The sequence below is a fragment of the Semicossyphus pulcher genome, unplaced genomic scaffold (genome assembly GCF_022749685.1).
Source record: "Semicossyphus pulcher isolate SPU_LCO1_2020_fin unplaced genomic scaffold, fSemPul1.0.p SCAF_7, whole genome shotgun sequence".
NCBI classification, from domain to species: Eukaryota; Metazoa; Chordata; class Actinopteri; order Labriformes; family Labridae; genus Semicossyphus; species Semicossyphus pulcher.
Genome location: NW_027211748.1, coordinates 20,127,454 through 20,146,570, shown reverse-complemented (window position 1 = coordinate 20,146,570; position 19,117 = coordinate 20,127,454). Strand labels below are relative to the sequence as shown.

The window sequence follows — 19,117 nt, the reverse complement described above, 5'->3', positions numbered from 1 at the left end:
TAGCCTAAAAGTATTTTCTTTCTGATTAAATTTAAGCAATTCACAATGTTTTTAAATGGTTGAAATTAAATATAAAGAAAAAAGATAAATGTAATTTAAAAAAAAGAAAAAGAAAATTAACAAACATTGTATTGAAGCAGAGAACAGTCATGCCTGCAACAATTTTTTTAATGCTATTATTTTGAAAATATGTTCTCAAGATAATTACTTAACTCCACCCGTGATTGCAAGAAAATAATCTTTGTTATCTCTAGATAATTAAGAAATTAACTCGTGATCTTGAGATAACAGCATTTAATACATACATACATTTAAGTGGTGGTTTTTTGGTAACAAAGAAATATTTTTCTTATCATTAAAAATAACTATATAGAAATAATCAATCTTGTCGCTGATGGTCCGGTGTGCTTTTGTAGGTCATATAGAGTTATTAAATTTAATTTCAGTCTGTTTCATAATCAAAACTCCTCGCAGGAGCTTTAAGTATATCGACGTAAAAAAGTTGAAAACAGGAGTTTCCGAGTCGCACTTGAAAGCAGCATGAGGTTGATCTGCACCCAGGTAACGCCGGCACACAGTCACGCCCTCTCCTGGACTACAACACACAGGTGAAAGAGACAAAAAAAACTGGATCTGCCGGTTTCATGATTGGACTATCTAGTTCATGAAATCCCACACAAGTCACAAGGACCTGTGGGAAGAGTGACGCTATTTTTTTTCACTGAGCAGGGAGGATCTTGAACTTCTCTGCTCAGTGAGTGACAACAACCGACAGTATCAACACAGGCGAGGACAGAAACTATCTGAGGACGGCAACGTCTCGAAAAATCATCACCAACGTCGGTTAAGCCACGGAATAACTTAACACTAAACCACGAAACACTATGGTGAGTTAAAGTTTCTTTTAAAAACTAACTAACGTTCGTGTTAAATCATGTTTTTGTTTCTGCTTCTCGACACAGACTGCATGTTCAACGTTAAACCTCGCTTGTTCGAGAATGTCGGTTAAAGTGTGTAAAAACGACTGTTAGTGACTTCGTAAACGTTCTGTTTGACAGGATCGATACGATCACCTGGATTTGGATTTGGAGTGTGAAGGAGGAGGCGTAGCTGTGAGTAAACAGTTTCTGTCAGTGTTTTTGAAGATGTTAGTAGCTACATTTGTTTATGAAGGTTATGAGGGGTTAAGTTGTTTATTATCTCTTTGCTTAAGTCAGTTCACAACATTTAAGTGGCGTATATCTACTCAAACAATCGACTCACAGATACTGAGCGCTGTCCATAAGTATTTAGACATTGACGTATTTTTTTTGTGCTGGCTCTACACTTCAAGATAATTCACTTGACATTAAACACTGACAATGGGGGTAAAATACGGACTTTAATCTTTCATGTGAGTGTACAGTGTAGACAATTCAGCCCTGTTATCATGGCCGAATAAACCTTTTGGGTTGCTTCAGACCATATGCCACTTGGCCCCAATTAACCCCCCACTCCAGATTTGGTATGAAGTAGTTTAAGGATCAATGTGTAATATAAAATATGGATATATCTGCAGAAATGGATTATTTTATAAAAAATATTTTTCTGATTCTTAAATAGACATATCTGTTACATGACAAGGTAAAAACAGAACAAACAGAACCATTAACTGTAAACACATTTCAAGTCCAGACATGAAGGCAGCTTCAAGTCCAGACATGACATCTGGACATGAAGCTGGACTGTGAGATGTGAACGAATAAATGTGCATCCTTTCATCTATAAAATCATCAGTGAATGTTCAGTAATCAGCATCACTATTAAATTCGGCCTCCATATAGAGCCAGATTTATGCTGCTGACTCACAGGCCATGACAGTGAATGTTTACTGGCTGTTACTCACTGCACTGATTAATGCTTAAACTGGATGTCAGAACTGAAACCATAAAATATTAGTCTTGTGTTTTCATCCTTGGTGTCTTCTAGAATTAGATGCATATAAGTCTCTAAAGATGTTTGTTTTTCAAGTGAATTTTTCCCTTTCTCTCCTCGTGCAGCAAAAAGCAGCATTGTTTGGTGGGATGTTCAAAAGATCCTCCAAGATTATAGAACCATCAGTCCCTGCACAGGTACTGTTGTAGTGTGAACCCCCTTCATCTAAATCATTACACTATTTGATACTGCTTTAACTGACATTTAAACTGTTGTGAACTGTTGGCTCTGTGTTGACTTTACAGGACAATTTATCAGCCAACAGTGAACTTTCAAAGAGCAGCGACAGTCTGACTGACAACAGCACCAAGGTGATGCTCGGGAGTTATTTCTGCTAATTTGTTGTTTTGTTGTATTTTCAGTATTATGCTCCGAAAAAAGGCAGTGGGTTTTTTTTAGCACTCATACAAACTTATTTATATTTCAGGACAAAGGTAACGTGTTCAAAGACATGTTTAAGAAGACGACCAAAGCTAACAAAGAGGGTCAGCCACAGGTTTGTAGTGGCCTTCTTTTACTTACAGTGCTGTATTTTTTTATAACGCAACTGATGTTCATTTGAAGCTCATTAATTACTCATTAAAATCCAATACAAATCCAAAAATCTCAAATATATGATTATTCCAGCTGCTTAACTGTGATGATTTGCTGCTTTCGTCTCTTTTACATCACTTAAAATTAGAGATAGACCGATATGGTTTTTTCAGGGCCGATACCGTTTATTAGTAGTCAAGGAGGCCGATAACTGATATTTGAAGCCGGTATTCATTTGCAGTAAAAGTGAAAATATTGGCGTCAAAATTTTGAATAATACAAACTCCAACACTTAACTTTGTTTAAATGCCTTTAAGCATATGCATCAGAGCCAAAATAACCCAGTTTTAAATTGATCTCTTATCGGCCGTCGGATAAAAAAAAAAAAGGCAGATGCCGATATGCGTCAAAATGCCGAATATCGGTGCCGATAATCGGCCCGGCCGATAATCGGCCCGGCCGATAATCCCTACTTAAAATTGAATCCTGAATCTCTGTGTTTGGACTGTAAGCTATCCGAATAATACGCAATTTACAGATATTACATGGGGATGTGTAAAATTCAGGGCATTTTCAACTATTTTCTTACATGGTGTAGATTAAATGTTTAATTAATGAATTGAAAAAGTCATCAAAAGTTTATCAGAGATGAAATTTGTCTTAGTTTAAGATGTAATAACCTCATGTGCACCCAGGGTTTACTTGAGGTCACAGGGAAAAGAAATATGTTACATGGTTTCCTTTATATTTGTTTGCATGTTTTATGTATTTACCTTCTTTCTTAAGTCATATTCCTCATTTAACATTAGATAATCAAATATGTTTGTTGTTTTATAGAAATATGCAGATTGGATGTTAATTTTTTAAAATCTTTTCATAGGACACCCTCTCATTACAAAATGTTAACCTGTCTGCCAGTAGTGACAGCTTAACAGAAAACAACAAATCGTCAAAGGTGGGTTTATTTCCCTTGCGTCATATTGTTGTTTTCCCTCAGAGAAACTGGAAACTTAACCTTTCTCTGCACTTTTCTCATTAGGAAAAATCCGGTGTGTTGGGCGGGATCCTCAAAAGACCTCATAAACCAGGACATGCCCGGAGGCCTTCACAGGTGAAACACAATCTTCTGTTATGTCCTGCACGCAAGGATCTCTCATCTGCAGGATACAATAGGCTGACAGATAATCTTGTGTGTTTCAGGATCTTTTGGACAACGAGCTCACAGCCAGCAACGACAGTCTGTCGGACAAATCCACATCTAAAGTGAGTCTCATCAGCCATATACTATTATATGTTTTTGGCTTTTGCCTTTATTGTATAGGACAGCTGAAGAGAGACAGGAAATGTGGGGAGGAGAGAGTGGGGGAAGTCATGCACCAAATGACTGGCAGACAGGGAGCTGAACATGCAATCTGTGTCTCTATACAGAGGGTGCCTGCTCTACCAACTGAGCTAAACCAGCACCGCAGCCTAATACATTTTTAAAGTGCAAGAATGTTTAAAGACACAAACCATAGACAAATCCAATGTATTTGATGCCCCTGTCAACTTTTCGTTCTTAATTCCCTTTTTAAAATTTTGCCTTTTTTAAAATTTTCTCATGCTTCCCCCCCATTTTTTTATCAGTTAGAAAAGTCTTACTTGTTTTATTTCCCAGTGTGGTCTCTGCATGTGACGTGAGCTTTTTTATGAGCTCACTAAAACATTATTGTTATTATTTATTATTGTTATTATTGTAACTCTTTTTCAGGACACAGGAGGAATGTTCAGTGGGATATTTAAAAAATCACATTTTGGAACGCCGACACAATCCCAGGTGAGAGTTGGTCTGTGTAATATCTCTAGTCTGTCTTTCTTACATTATTAGCAGATGATGCTAATAAAATGGGATGTTTGTGTCTTGCCTGCAGGAGGATTTGTCAGCACCCAGCGAGAGCTCAGTCAGCAATGACAATATGTCTGTCAATAGCAACACTAAGGTGAGGTTTGTGAAAGCTGAGAAATATTTAGTTGAGGTTTGAGAAAACCAGCCACCGCTATCACCGCTATCCACTGCTGTAAATGCTGCTGCTCCCAGTTCTCCCGTGCTTTATTCTAAACTGTGTTTGCTAGAGGCACAGTCATAATTAACCTTTTTGAACTGGGGGATAATGTGATTGTACGTCAATGTTAATGAAGAGCTCAACTCATTTGAGATTTCCCACACCACTTTATGTGACTTTCTTCTTCCAGGAGTCAGGAGGGGTGTTCAGTGGGATGTTTAAAAAATCAAAGCCGTTTGGAGCAAGGACACAATCTCAGGTAAGAGTTGTGCATCCTGTTTTGTCTCTGTGATACATTATCAGAAAATAATGATAATAATCAGGGAGGGATGTTTGTTCCTTTCCTTCAGGAGGATTTGACCGCACCCAGTGAACCCACAGAGAGCAGCGACAATCTTTCTGTGAACAGCAACACTAAGGTGAGATGTGTGAAGTCTGCACAATACTTCCCATAATCCCGCCATATTGTGTAAAATCTCAATTTTTATTGGGCCTTTTCTTCCAGGAGTCAGGAGGGGTGTTCAGTGGGATGTTTAAAAAATCCCCAAAGCCTTTTGCAAGGGCACAATCTCAGGTGAGATTAATGATGCATTGCTGCAGCCTATTCATTTTACAATTTCACCATGTTACTATAGATTACATGACAAGATTAACATTTGTTTCCTGCCTTCAGGATGAATTGTCAGCACAGAGTGAGCTCTCAGGCAGTAATGACAAACTTTCTGTGAACAGCAACACTAAGGTGAGATTGTTAAAGCAAAGAAAAACTATTAACTAACTATTACTCCTCCAATATGGCAATTTTCACGTGACTTTTTCTTCCAGGATCTAGGAGGGGTTTTCAGTGGGATGTTTAAAAGATCTCCAAAGCCTTTCGCAAGAGCACAATCTCAGGTGAGAGTTATAATGTTGTAGTCTATTCATCTCACTTTAAAAACATGTGAATATGAAATATAAGGACTCGGTTGATGTTAATCTGTTGATATTCGTTTCTCACTGTCAGGAGGATTTGTCTGCACCCGGCGAGCTCTCAGGCAGCAACGACAATCTTTCTGAGAATAATAACACTAAGGTGAAGTTTGTTAAAGCTGGCCACCTCGACCCTAAAGTGACACAGTACTGCAAGATCAGCCATAACAGTAAGTCTAGTAATATTATATATAAATAAATGTTGTCTGCTTATTATTTTCTCAGGAGAAAGGAGGAATCTTCAGTGGTGTGTTCAAGAAAAAAGTTGCCAAATCTCAGTCTCAGGTAAGATGATAAAGCTTTTTCAATAACAGGTTTCAATCCAGGAAGTTGACTTTCCTATTAAGGGACATTTTTGTGACAAAGGTGAAAAACATTTATTCACATACCAATCTTATCTGTTGACTTTGGGTTAGCCTAACCCTAATCTCTATCTACAGATTCTAAATGTAGAATCTGTAGGCAGGGACGTGGATTTTAGGGATGGCAAATTCTGGTTGTCGTTTGTACTACGCTTGCAGTCCGAGTAATATTGACCAATCAGGCATCAGCAGGCCGCAGCGTATGCGGGGAAAAACAGTCAGTGTGGAGAGCAAAAGCAGGCGAAATGTAGTGTGCAGTAATGACATCCCGGGTCCCATCAGCGGCTATCAGACAATGATTTAGCTTCTTGTTAATCTCTTGTTAATGTCTTAAACAGACATCTGCATGCTAACAGCTAATAATCTGTTCTAGATCTAAAATTCAACTTGAGATAGATTGAGCGTTGAGATTTTTTCCGACTTCCTCGAATGCATCAGAAATTATCGATCTGACCTCCGTTCAACAAACAAGCATTTTAAAAGTAGTTTGTTTTCTTCTCCTCTTGTGGTCAGACCTGACAAAGCTTTTTACTTTTTACTAATCTGCATCATGATGTCAAAATTTTGGCAAAGGTAAGACCTGTTAATTAAAGTCAATCACAAGAAAAACGGGTTCTTTTTCTATAAACAATGCAGCACGCGGAAAACGAAGTCTTGACTGGAAGTTGTTTATCGCTAACCGCTGGCTACACGCCCGTCATGTTCACCGTTGTGCCCGGAGGCTACATCATCGTCAGACTAAAGCCGATGGGATCCCAGATTGACCTAACTGTAACACTAACACAAGGGATTTCTGTTTTTAAAGCCGCGAAGTTTAATACAAAAGAAAAAATCAGATTTTATTTTTTCGTATAAGGATAAAAACAGAAACCCGACCTTGGGAAACTATGAACAGAGGGCTGAAAGCAACATGTTGACTGTACCGATGTTCACCAACACAGTCGATTTTGTCTGCAAATAAAACTCTTGAAACATTATAAATACAAGTCAAATACATGCCGGCTTTTATAAAACTTTTCTTGGTGCAGTAGCTGAGCCTTTTTATTTTTTGCCTGCTCTAATTTTCCTGGTTAGGTGTTTTTCAGCTTTAAAACTGCTAAATTTTTCCTCAGAAACATCTAACTGAAAATAATTGCTTAGTCACCGACTTACCTGCACTTCCTTAAATTACCTTCCAGGGAAAAAAGTCACATTTACCAGGAAATATCAGACAATAAAAGCAACCCGATCACATTTCACTTCATAGGGAATTCCTTAAACGTCTTTTCCCAGAGCCTTTAAATAGCTTGCTTGTTTTTAGTTACCTGAGATCTATTTTGCACCAGTGCCTGCAGGTGTTTGGTAAAAGGTTTACATAAAACACTTGAGTGTCTTTTTTTCTGCTTGGTTGTTAATTCTGTGTGCTGCATCCCTCTGTTTAGGATGATTTGTCGATGGATACTGAACTCTCTGCCAGCAATGACAGCCTTATAGAAAAGTCTTCAAAGGTGAGCGATGAACTCGGAGCTACACTGAATGAACTCTATCAGAATGTTAAGTCGATGTCAGGGTTTAAATTAAACGGCTTCAAATTCTTTGTCAGGGTGAAGCGTCTGCAAAGAAGAAGACCTCGCCTCAGGTGATTTAACTTCACACTGCATCCTTCATCATACAAGCTTCTATAACATATTCGATAATGACACACTGATCTTCTGTATTGTTTTGTTACAGGATAAGGAAAAGACAGAGCAATCAGGAGACTCCAGTGAGAACACCTCTACTGCAGAAAAGCCCAAAGCCAAGCAGGTGAGCTCTGTTGCTTTAAAATAGTTTTGACTGTACTAAAAGCAGCTTTCTAAAAATAGCATTAGGCTCAAATGTCTGCTTTGACATTAAGGTGAGGCTTGGGGCTGCTTGTTGTTTTAAGTTGACAGTAACAGTGTATTTGTCTTATTTCAGAACGGTTTTAGTGCGATGATGAAGAGCACATTCCACCCTGACAAAAAGGTGGGAAATGGTTTATAACAAAAAGTATCTCCTGCAGAAAAGCCTTAAAATTATCATAAAATATATTGTGAAGTTATACACAGATGATGTTTGATTGTTTCTACTATCTATTATTGTTTATTGGGTCGTCTGTAGGAGAAGAACTCTGACTCTGACGGTGAGGAGACATCAGAAAATGGAGAGGGCCAGCAAAGTCACAAACAGGTTGGTTAAGATTTTTAGTATTTATTTAATATCAAAGTTGTTGTTTTTTAGTTTCAAAGCAGTTAAAGTCTATATTTCTGTATTATTTCTATTTATTTGTCTCCCTTTGTTTTGTTCCAATTTCAGAATAAATTTGCAGAGGCGATGACAAAGCTGAATCCATTTCGATCTGCAAACAAAGTAAGAAAGCTTAAGACTGTAATCTTTTGGTAGTGCTAAATAAACAAGTAAATATTAAGAACGATACAACTTCCTTTTTCTGTTTTTATCGAATAATGATTTCTTTGTTCTCATCGTAGCATGAGAAACAGGTAGACTCGGATGACGAGGATCCACCTGAGAGCAGCGAGAAGTCATCACACAACAAACAGGTATTTTGATCATTACTTCACTTACTATCTGTTCCATGCACGTTTTGCCTTTCAACAGGTTATTTTCATTCAGCAGACACCTACGCCATAGAGGGGTAGAAAAACGTCCACATGTTATTCAGCTGTTAATAATTAAGGGGAAGGCTGCCACGACCTGTTCATGCAGCGTGCACCACAGTCCTCATTATGCAGCCTTTTTTTAGTTTCCTGCTCTACAGTCACTTTTATGTGTGTTTGAATGGTTGAATTAAAAAAGTAGTGAAGCACTGCCCAGGTAGAAGAAAAGAAAGTCCATGAGTCTAAAGTTTCAGTTTTTGAGAAGTATTTTACCCACGGGCTTTGTCTGCAGTCCAGCTTAGCGTGCCCTGGCATGTTACAGGCTACAAATATGTGCAGTCAGTCTGTCTTGCACACTTGTTTTGTTTTGTTTTTTTCAGACCAGGGAAACCCTTTTTTACAAGTATTTTTGGTGTATTTTTATGCCTTTAATATCAGGTTTAGGCCGGGCTTCCAGACTATCACAAACCACGCAAAACTGTTGCTCATGAATCTGAACTATATTCCAAAGAAAACTAGAAATCATGAAATCCTTACGTGCTTACAGTGGTGTTTGTGATGTGCATGCATGATCGCTACCCTTAAAACAGCTTGTAAGTAGTCATAGCATTACTCACTGAAATCAAGAGTTACCTGTTAGCTTCTGATCACCTGACTGTAGCCAACTGCTTTCAATAGAGACGGCTAAATGTGATAGCAGGCGATTTAATTTAAGCTTTGGAAGTTTAGAGGTTAGAGTTTGAATATTTGAACGATACATTGTCTGAAAGTTGAACAACACAGTTTCTAAATGACCTCATTGACTTTGGCATGTCTGTACAGCAGTTACTTTTCATGGCAAATTCATTGGTCTAATTTGTGACCCAGTGTGAGTCGTGGTGGACTGAGCAGATCAAATCTGATATGCTGAGGCATTCTCTTAAATGTTGTGATGTGTCCCTCTCAGAGTGCCGCAGCCGGAGGCAAGCTGCATCTGTTTCGCACTGCAAATAAAGTAACTATGCTGTTAATGGTTTTCGGTCATGGTGGAGGTTCTATAGGTGACAGGGAAGTCATTGTCGTGGTGATGGGAATGTGATAATTGTGATAATGGTGGAGATTGGTTCACTTAACGAGTAGTAACGTTTTCCTGCACATTTAAAGGAACATCCCAGAGATTTGGCATCTTAAACCCTTTTACTACAGATATACTTTACAGCACAACTCAAGCTGTTTTTTAGTTTTAAAGCCATATTATTCCAACTGATTTAGACAACTATTTTTTTTTTAAGTAATAAATGGGTTTTGATTTTGGTTCACACAGCTCAACAACTATTATTTAATGTCCTTTTTTTTCAGAAAGACACTGAAGACACTGAAGAAATGCTCAAGGAGAAGGAGAATCAAGTGGAAGAGAAACCGAAAACGGTTAGTCTATTTTTCGCATCACTCGTGAGTCATCAGTGACCACACACAGCTGATCAACTTCTGTCAAAAATACCCTCTCTCCTTCTGCTCCCCCTCTTCCGTACCTCCGCCACATCCTCCTCGTCCCTTTACCTCCCTTTAATCCTGCCTACGCTCTCAAGCCTCGTCCTCCTGCTCCAGCTCACTGTGTGACTCTGTGTGTGTCCTTGACAGGTCAAAAGCAACATGATCCAGCGAGAGAGGAAGGAAAGAAGTGAAACTCCACTGGTCCCTGCCCGACCAACTGAAGAGGTTGACAAGCGACTCAAAAGTCACATTCATCGACATTTAGTCGGAGTGAGAGCATTCTTCTTTTGTCTTTATATTGTTTTGTTAATTCTGTGATCTCTCAACAGGAGATGAAGAAGACCTCTACTTACGACAAAGTGAAGCAAAGAGGAACTGAGGATAATCAGGTACAGTTTGAACTTCTCATATTTATAACATTATGATGGTGTTGTCTGTATATTTCTTCTTCCCCAGTGCTTTAAATACTTAGTGTAGTTTTTTTCATTAAGCAACCAGCAGGTGTGAAAGTTACATACTATGCTTTCATTCTTTCTTCAAATAAAGAGCTATAACAAGGGTGTTATTTTCTCATTTATTAGGTATCTTTTTATTTTTTACACATACTGAAATTCTAATCTAATTTGTTTAATTGTCTTCAGAGCCAGTCAGACGATGATCTCCTCAATGACAAGGCTAATCAAGACGGCAAAACAGTAAGTTTAGATCTTCATCATTGTTCGTCAAACTGTATTAAGTACTAATCCACAGTATTAGTCCAGACAGTGTATTGGCACACACAGTTGTTGCTGTAGAGACGTATTTATATATGTACTGTAAAGGACATTTTGTTGTTTGTGTCTATATTGTCCGGGATTTGTATGAATCTACATTTGCTGCTAAGGTCAAGTTAAAAGAAACACAAACAGTATTTACTGCAGTTAATCAGCCAATATCTCTCTGCTCTAGTTCCTGCTTCCTGCTTATCAGATGTCTCATGTCAGAGTCATGCAAATGCACCAGGCTAGTGTCGCTGTGACATGTGTGAAAGCTTGTGTGTATCATTAAATTGAACGAGACAAGTTATCCCCTTAACATAGAGTTTTTTCCCCCTAAGTAGCTTTATATGATGCTTAAATGGTCTCACAGTATTATAGATGTTCTTTGTCATATTGTTTAAGTTTTTCCAAGATGCTAAATGACGTTTCAAACTGAAGACTTTTTGTTTGTCATGGCTTCTTATGCGAGAAATCTATTGCATTACTTTTATCTCAAATTCATGCAGATATTTTAAGTCTTAAGAAACTTTGCATTTCCTGTCAGTCTTAAAAAGCATATTGTATATCTTTTAGTGATAGGAGAAGATGGTAGACAGATGACACTATTTTATAGTAAACAAAAACATACTGACCTACGTCTTTGCAGGGTGAAACAGACACTTGATATATTTGCAAAGCGATTCATGATTTTTTGCCGAAGCTAACACATTAATGTAGCATACATGAGGGCAGATGTTCTTTTTAGTAGGTCACCAACGGCTTTAATGAAATGTGGTTCTTCCAGTTATTGTCTCTCATGTCACCTAACAGTTTGTCACTGTGCCACTTTTTTTTTATTCTGTTTTACAGACGAAGGTCAAAAAACACAAGCACCATAATCCATTCATGCCACGTGCTGCAGCCAAGGTATATGACAGGGTTGTGTGTTTTTTATAGTGTCCAATTCATGAACACATTTATCTTCTTAACACCTACCTTAATTAGTTATATGTACTAAACTACACTGCTTAATCTGTTGCCTCCTCACATTGTTTTCAGATCATTTACAACATTGTGTTACTTTTAACTATGGCTATGAGTATTAGTCTCACTGTTTTTGTTCACACTTTGTTGTTTACATCAGGCTCATTCTGATGATGAAGGGCTGAAAGAAGAAGACAATTCTTCTTCCAAAGAGGAAAAGAAAGACGAGGAGGGCAAGGAGAAAGCAGAGGAGGTATTTAAACTTATTTACCCCTGCTAAAGCAACATTTCACAATTTAACCTGTCTTTCTTGAATTAACCCTCTGATCGTGACTTTCTTTTAGGTCAAAGTCAAGAAACCTAAGAGACACAATCCCTTCATGCCTCGGGTCAAGGTAACATTAAAATATGCTTCATGTACACACTTATTTCTCCCTGTGTTGACAATACCTGTTTGTTGAAATAACACTGCCAAAATGTCTTTTAACATATAAGATAATATAATGCTTGTATAACTCCATCCTCAAACCAACAATCAAATGTTTTTTATCAAGGCAGTGAACTCTCACTCTTTAGTCAAGTCTCGTGTTTCTGAAAGCTGCTGAACTGGATAAACTAGAATTTCAATAGACTGATCCAGACCTACGTCACACCACATGTCACAGTCCTGAAGAGCGCATCCACCACTTCCACCCACTGCAGGAATCAGGGCCTCTCATGTCGTGCTAATTAAGCTCATTTATAGATAAAAATTTAATATAGGACCTATAAGAGGAAAAAGGTGATGTTGGTTGTTCTTACCCAACATAACAAAAAATACTTTTATGCACAATATCCTCCAAATAACTTCCTATTTTCCTCTAAGTGCAACTTTCAGTTCCTACAATGAACAAAAACATAGTCTGTCACCTGCACAACCTTCTGCAAAATTATCCATAATACAAAATGTCCTCTTTAAAGATGTGAGAGTTACAGTTATGTACAGGTCTGAACTAAATGCCATCAGATTAGCTGGTGGCTTCAGCAACATTAGGTTAAAGATGCAGAGAGAGAGAGAGAAACCTTCTTGTTCATCCTCTTGTTATAAAATATATACTGTGTCTATCATCATCTCGACTATGAAGTACTGTGAAAAACACCTTATAAGGAGTTCAACTTCTTCGATCTGTTCAGTATAAAAATTATTTTCCTCCCCGTGTCATCCGGGCAGAATAGCATTCTCTTGTAAAACTACACTGACATCTTCTACCTCAATTGGTTATATGTACTTTAATTAATCACCTCCTTGATTGAAACAGTCTACTATTTTATTTAGATTTTACTTAATCAGGAAGGAGAACATTTGAAACCTTGTGTTTCTCTCCTTTGTCCTTTTTTTTATTTCATCGTCATGTTCACACTTGTTCTACTTTAGGCTTCGTCTGATGATGAGGGCCTGAAAGACGAAGAAGACAATTCTTCCTCCAAGGAGGATAAGAAAGATGAGGATGGCAACGCGAACACAGAGGTCTTAAAACTCATTTACTTTTTGCTCCTATTTGCTTGTTGATAAATTGTTTTTGCTTTGATTTTTCACTTTGATTGTCAACAGGACCACATTTAAATGTTGCTGTAATTACTTCCAAAGAAACATTTGAGAATTCTACCTGTGTCTTTGTCTAAGTAACACTGTAATTCTATTTTTTCTTTTAGAACAAAGTCAAGAAACCCAAGAAACACAATCCCTTCATGCCTCGGGTCAAGGTAACATTTAAACATGTGGCATGTACACTCTAACAGATGAAGCCAGTTATGTTGTATGTTCCATGTCTGGAAACAGCTATAGACTGTTGCAATACACAGTCACGTTTGATCACTAGTGGAAGCACTACCTATCACAGGATCATGGCTAAAACCTGCACTGCATGAGATATACAAAAGATCTCCTTGGTGGATAAATTCTAAAAGGAAAAAATATATATTTGCTGACCATAAAACTTAAAGGATGTTCTGGGGAAAAAAAGGTGAAAAGGTCACAACTTAAAGATGTGTGACAGGAATATAAAGTAACTTAGTGTGAACTTTTGTTCCACCCCAACTCCAGAACAGCCTCAGCGCTGCTTTATAGTAAGTCTCTGCTCCAAAATCTCCCATGGGTATTAATTTAGGTTGAGCGTCTGTCACCTTAAAGGTTCACTGAGCTTATCTGACCTGCATCTGTTGTGTTTCCTCACCCCTATATTAAGATTTATTAGTGTGTCTGTATCTCTGTTGCTGCTCACTGAAAGTATGCAGTCTTGCCATGTTATTTTGGCATGGATAGGTAGTTAGCATTGTTAAAATTCCAAGCAAATAGAACCTTCATAATAAACCACTGAGCTGCTTACCTGGCTGCTGATACTAAGACAAGGTCATATTCTAGAAAAAAGAAATCACATTTTTTCACTTTTTTGCTTTGTAACTGATTTTTAATTTGCTCATATAGGATTACTTCTTTCTCCCAAAAATAGATATTAAAAGGCTTTAACCAAACGTTTGTGTTGTCTGGTTTCAGGGCCGAGGTGTACAGAAGAACGCAGACTCAGCAGAGGTAGAGAGAGTCTTTCTTTTTTTCTCCTAATGACACAACATAAATACATTTGATGTGGCTTCTTTTTCTTCCTGTCCTCTCAAACACTTTGAGCTTTACATCTAAAAGCAACTTTGAACCTTTCCCCTCCCAGTCCGTCAGTGTATTTGGCCACCAGACTGCCGTGTTGCAGTCTCATTGTGGTTCAGTATTACAAAAGGCCTGTTGCACACAACCCACCCCTGACAACAAATTCTTGCTTTTGTTTGTCTCCAGGGTGTCCGCTCAGCTCCCAACAGAGACTATTATTGACAGCATGTGTTTTTTTTTCCACTCCACATGAAGCCCACCCCCACCCCTCCGCTCCACACTGTGTTTGTGCATGCCCTTAAGATGGAAGATGAGATCAGTTTAGGTTGCGGTGTGCCCAGACTTGTTTCTCTGCTTCCTTTTTCAATGTGTCCAGGGAAGACTTTAACCTTTTTTACTTCTGCAAAAGCAGCAGAAATAAGGCCATGTGTTCAGAATCGCGTTTACTTCCTTCTCTTTGTCTGAACAGATCCAATTTAAAAAAATGAAAATGAGGATCTATGACACTTAAACTTTTCTGTTCCTCTGTCTTTTTGTCTCCTGACTTACACTTCAGCTACACAGGTGACCCAGACTGTTTGACTAAAAACCTTAGTTCTGAAACATGAGTGTTAAGCAGTGTTATTTCTGTGGTTTCAGAATGAAGGTGCAAACAGGTCCTTGTTTGACCAGCTGGAGGACTTCCGTATCGACCCAGTACGGCCTGAAGACAGACAGGTTGGTTTATTTAGAAAATATGTCACAATCATAACATATGTTATTATCTGAATATCTAAAAATGAAAACCCTCACAAATCCAATGGTGTCTTTTAGGATGTGGAGGATCTCATGGAGTGGTGGAACAACGTGGAGTGTAAGTTTCATATGATTGTTTTGGCTCTGTTTGGGCTTTTTTGTTTCTTGTTGAACCACTTGCACTTTATGATGGAGAGCATCTATACATCCCTGTTTATGTACCTCTAGTTCTGATTTTCATGTTTTGGGCCCCGTAGTTTCAGTATGGGGAAGACCCTCTCCTGTTTCTACATGACAGTGAAGTTCTAGATGTGTCTAGGTGTCCACATGCCTTTGTCACATTATGATGAAGCTAAATGTCTTAATATCTTTATTACTTTTACTTTCTCAGCTTGGGAAGAAACGTCTCAAGATGAGGACATGACAGAAAAAGAAGAGGCCAAGTAAGTCAAGTTTGAACTAGTGCTGTGTCAGAAATGCCATACTATACTAGCCGTACGTGCTGATTTGGCCAAAATGGAGTGTGCGAACAAAAGCAAAATGTGCAGTATGCCAAAAATAGCCAGATGTCGTACTGAAAAAATCTCTAGTATGCATCGGACCAGTCTACTTCGCTTCTGTATCCCACAATGCAAAGCGCTGAAACAGCACAACAGTAGTTGAAATGGCAGACAGCAGCAGAAGGGGGCGCTATAGCTAAAGAATCAGCTTTTTGCTATTGATGGGCTGTTGTTGTTTACTTCGCTTTCCAAAACCAGAAACTGGCGTCTGGCGTTGCATTCTGCAAAATAAATTTGAACAGCTCCGTACAAGATACTACCACCGAACGCTGTATGTAGTATATAGTATCCAATTTCAAACACAGCATAGGTGTTTATATGGCATTCAACTGCTACATCTAAAATGACCTTTATGACCCCAGTATAATGGAAGAGAATAGATTTTTCTGCTGCAAAAAATACCTAAAAAAGGAAAAAAAGGCCCAGAAAGAAACCACCATTACAAGGAAAAATCCACAGATTACTGTTAGATTTAGTGTTCCCACTCTGTGTAATAACTCTTGACTCTCCTCTTAGGGCGTTTGCTGTGACGGCTGACAAGGTGCAGAAGGGTATCCGCGTGTTCAACAAACTGTTCTCAGAGCGCGCTGAGAGCCTCTGGCAGCACGTCATCGACCTCAACGGCATCGCAGACGGCCTGGACAAATTCAGCAAAAACACAAAGATTGCTCAAATCACCGGCGGCTCCACCAGCGCTATCGGAGGTGTAGCCACCATCGCCGGCCTCGCTCTGGCTCCAATCACCATGGGAACCTCTTTGATTGTGACAGCGGTGGGACTGGGTGTCGCTACAGCGGGCGGTCTGACGTCGGCAGGTGCGGGCATCTCCAACCAGGTCAACAACTCGATGGACCGCAAGAAAGTGGAGAAGATTGTGCAGGACTATCAGGAGAAGATCACTGACCTCAACAAGTGCCTGAAATTCATCAAGCAGGGTATCGAGAACCTCAAGAGGTTCGACCTGATGAAGATGAAAAAACACGCCTACAACCGTGACTTCCCCGTGCTCAGCAGTAGTTTCTATGAGGACGGTGCCATGGCTGGAAAAGCCATCCTCATCAACGCTAATGAGATCATGCGTGTGGTGCAGATCGCCAATGTTGCCGGCAGCACAGCAGCCAGAGCGGTCCAGATCGCCAGTATGGCCACCGGTGTCCTCACTGGACTCTTCGTTGGCATGGACATTTACTTCGTGGCCAAAGATTCAAAGGAACTGAAGAAAGGTGCCAAATCAGAGTTTGCTGCCAAAATCAGGGAGGTGGCTACGCAGCTGCACGACGGTCTGGTGGAGCTGAACACAATCAGAGAGGAGCTTCAGTCCACCCAACCAGAAAACGACACAGAATACAATACAGCTGACGTGGAGGGCGAAAAGAAAGACAAGGAAGACAAATACGACAGTTCAGAGGAGGATGAAATCGACCGCATCAAAAAAGCCATTAAAAAGGACTACGAGAACCGAGAGTACGTCTGACAAAGCTTCAGAACTAGAAACGCTTTCAATTGTGCTTGCTTCTAAAACCTCTGGACTTTCTCTTCTGGACCTGACTTCCTGATTCTCAACACTACATGGAGGAACCGAGGCTTCGTGGTACAAAGAAGTATCACATCTGCTTCTCTGGTGATTGTGACAATGCGGGAAATTGCCATGTTATTTGACAAAATCATGCACAGTTGGTTTTAGGTGACAAAAGAAATGGTTGCAAACTATTTTTCTAGATTTTATAATTTAGAGTGTTACTAAGAGTTTCATCCGAGTGTGTTGGTTCATATTGAAACAAATACTTTTAACAGGTGTAGCTATCATGTGTATTGGGGATTAGTGCCTTTATTATTTGTAGTGCCTCAGAAATACAGCATAATGCAGTGTAGCAATTGTCTGTTACCTTATGTTTGTTTATGACGTGTCAGGGCTGCAACTAAACCACTTCCCTACATCACCAGCTTGAGGTTTTGGATTTCATGTTGGAATTTTCAAAGCTTTACAAGTCGTGTTTGGCTAGTGGATATGGATCTCATGTCACAGAATGTTATGTAATAATCTTTGTTTTAGATTGTTAGAAAAGAGCCATTAAAATTATGAGAGCGTAAGAAGACCTAAGGTCGAGTTACAAGTTTGTGTGACTTGCTAACTTCAAACTAGTGAGTAATTAAATTGGGTTGCACCATTCAAAGTAACTTAGCTAGTTTAAACTTGATGTATGTATAAATTGGTTGTTAGGAAACATGTAGCTAAAAGCAGTGAAATATTTAAAGAGAGCTTTCACATGGCTTCCAAAGATTATGCTAGTATCATTTTTTTGGAAGATTGTGATTATTCCTACTTTCCATAATTATTGAAAGGCATTTATTTATCAAACGCAATAAGAATCATATAAGAATCGTCTAAAGTGGGGATATACAGTGTAATCAGGCATAGTTAGCTTAATCAGTTGGTTTCGTTAGCTAGTTAACAGGCTACACCTGGCAGTAACTGGGTGTCAATGTTAAGTACCAACTTATCTCTACATGAGAAATATTTTTTTTTTATGAAGCAACCTGTTTAGTGACGTGTAAATCTCCACTTTGTAAACACAGGAACATTTTAAGCTTAGTTTGAACTTGTGAACAGTTGGCGTAACCGGTTCCAGGTGAATACAGCGGGGGAAGACACAAACATAAAAACTGCCTGAGGTGAACGTGTGGGAAAAAAAATTATCTTTCAAGACTCCTTAAAGTTTAGCTTTAGGTTTTCAATCATGTCTTATGTTATAGTAGATGTTAGAATGATTTCAAGGTGTAAATGATTCCTTTATTAGATCACTGGAATGTAACTGTAGGAACAGAACTGTTTCAACCTCTCCTGAAAATAACTGTCATTTCTTTTATTCTGGCATTGATATTTGAAAGACTGTCACTATTCAATGTGCAGTCTGTACTGTAAGCTCTGATGATGTCAGCCCTGTGCTCTGTTGAATGAACCTAATATTTATTTTTAGTCCTGGGTGGAGTTGTTCGTACGATGACAGCTTTTTATGTGCAATATATTGTACAATTTCATTTGTAATAAATGTAAAATTGATTATTAAAAGTACAAATAAAACAAATGTGTGAATCTGTGCGTTTTGCAAAGTTTGCATGCAACCGAGCAAACACTTGATGTCCTTCTTCCTTCTACTGTGCACTAACTGAATTGGTATTTGCACAGTTAAAACCTAGGTAAACTTGTTTGTCAAAGCTTCCTTCAACAATGTTTACTTTTCTTCAGAGATTTTCATGATGAATATAGATGGAACTACTCTTCCAGGGCAGGGACACTTGTTTTGTTTTCGGCCCATTTCAACACCTTTCAACACAATATCTCCAGAGAGTAACTCAACACCAGGCAAGACATCAGTGTCTCACAGCCCTCTTTGTTTGGAAGTGTCAAGGTCTGTTTCACTTCACTGGTGGGTGTGGTAAACTTAAACCTTTTCTCTGCTTTTTAATGGTAGCAAAGACGATACAGCACC

At 38.7% G+C, this 19,117-nt stretch overlaps 1 protein-coding gene across 2 annotated transcripts; it reads left to right on the top strand.

Annotated features, from left to right (window-relative positions):
• Positions 1–693: 693 nt before the first annotated feature.
• Positions 694–18,712, top strand: LOC138611924 (nucleolar protein dao-5-like). 2 transcript variants are annotated; one of them, XM_069685185.1, is made up of 39 exons: positions 694–887; positions 1,059–1,112; positions 2,040–2,111; positions 2,220–2,285; positions 2,402–2,470; positions 3,389–3,463; positions 3,548–3,619; positions 3,709–3,771; positions 4,259–4,324; positions 4,419–4,487; positions 4,741–4,809; positions 4,901–4,969; positions 5,056–5,124; positions 5,224–5,292; positions 5,376–5,444; positions 5,554–5,622; positions 5,745–5,804; positions 7,303–7,368; positions 7,464–7,499; positions 7,592–7,666; positions 7,820–7,867; positions 8,003–8,071; positions 8,198–8,251; positions 8,371–8,442; positions 9,446–9,493; positions 9,838–9,906; positions 10,120–10,197; positions 10,302–10,361; positions 10,614–10,667; positions 11,580–11,636; positions 11,854–11,946; positions 12,038–12,088; positions 13,108–13,200; positions 13,386–13,436; positions 14,227–14,262; positions 14,971–15,048; positions 15,145–15,184; positions 15,458–15,509; positions 16,143–18,712. In XM_069685185.1, exons 1-39 carry the CDS (start codon positions 885–887, stop codon positions 17,098–17,100), a joined length of 3,321 nt encoding a protein of 1,106 aa, XP_069541286.1. In that variant the 5' UTR covers positions 694–884; the 3' UTR covers positions 17,101–18,712. The 2 variants fall into 2 exon arrangements, with proteins under 2 accessions (XP_069541286.1, XP_069541287.1); XM_069685186.1 differs by lacking the exon at positions 9,446–9,493.
• The last annotated feature ends 405 nt before the right edge of the window (positions 18,713–19,117 follow it).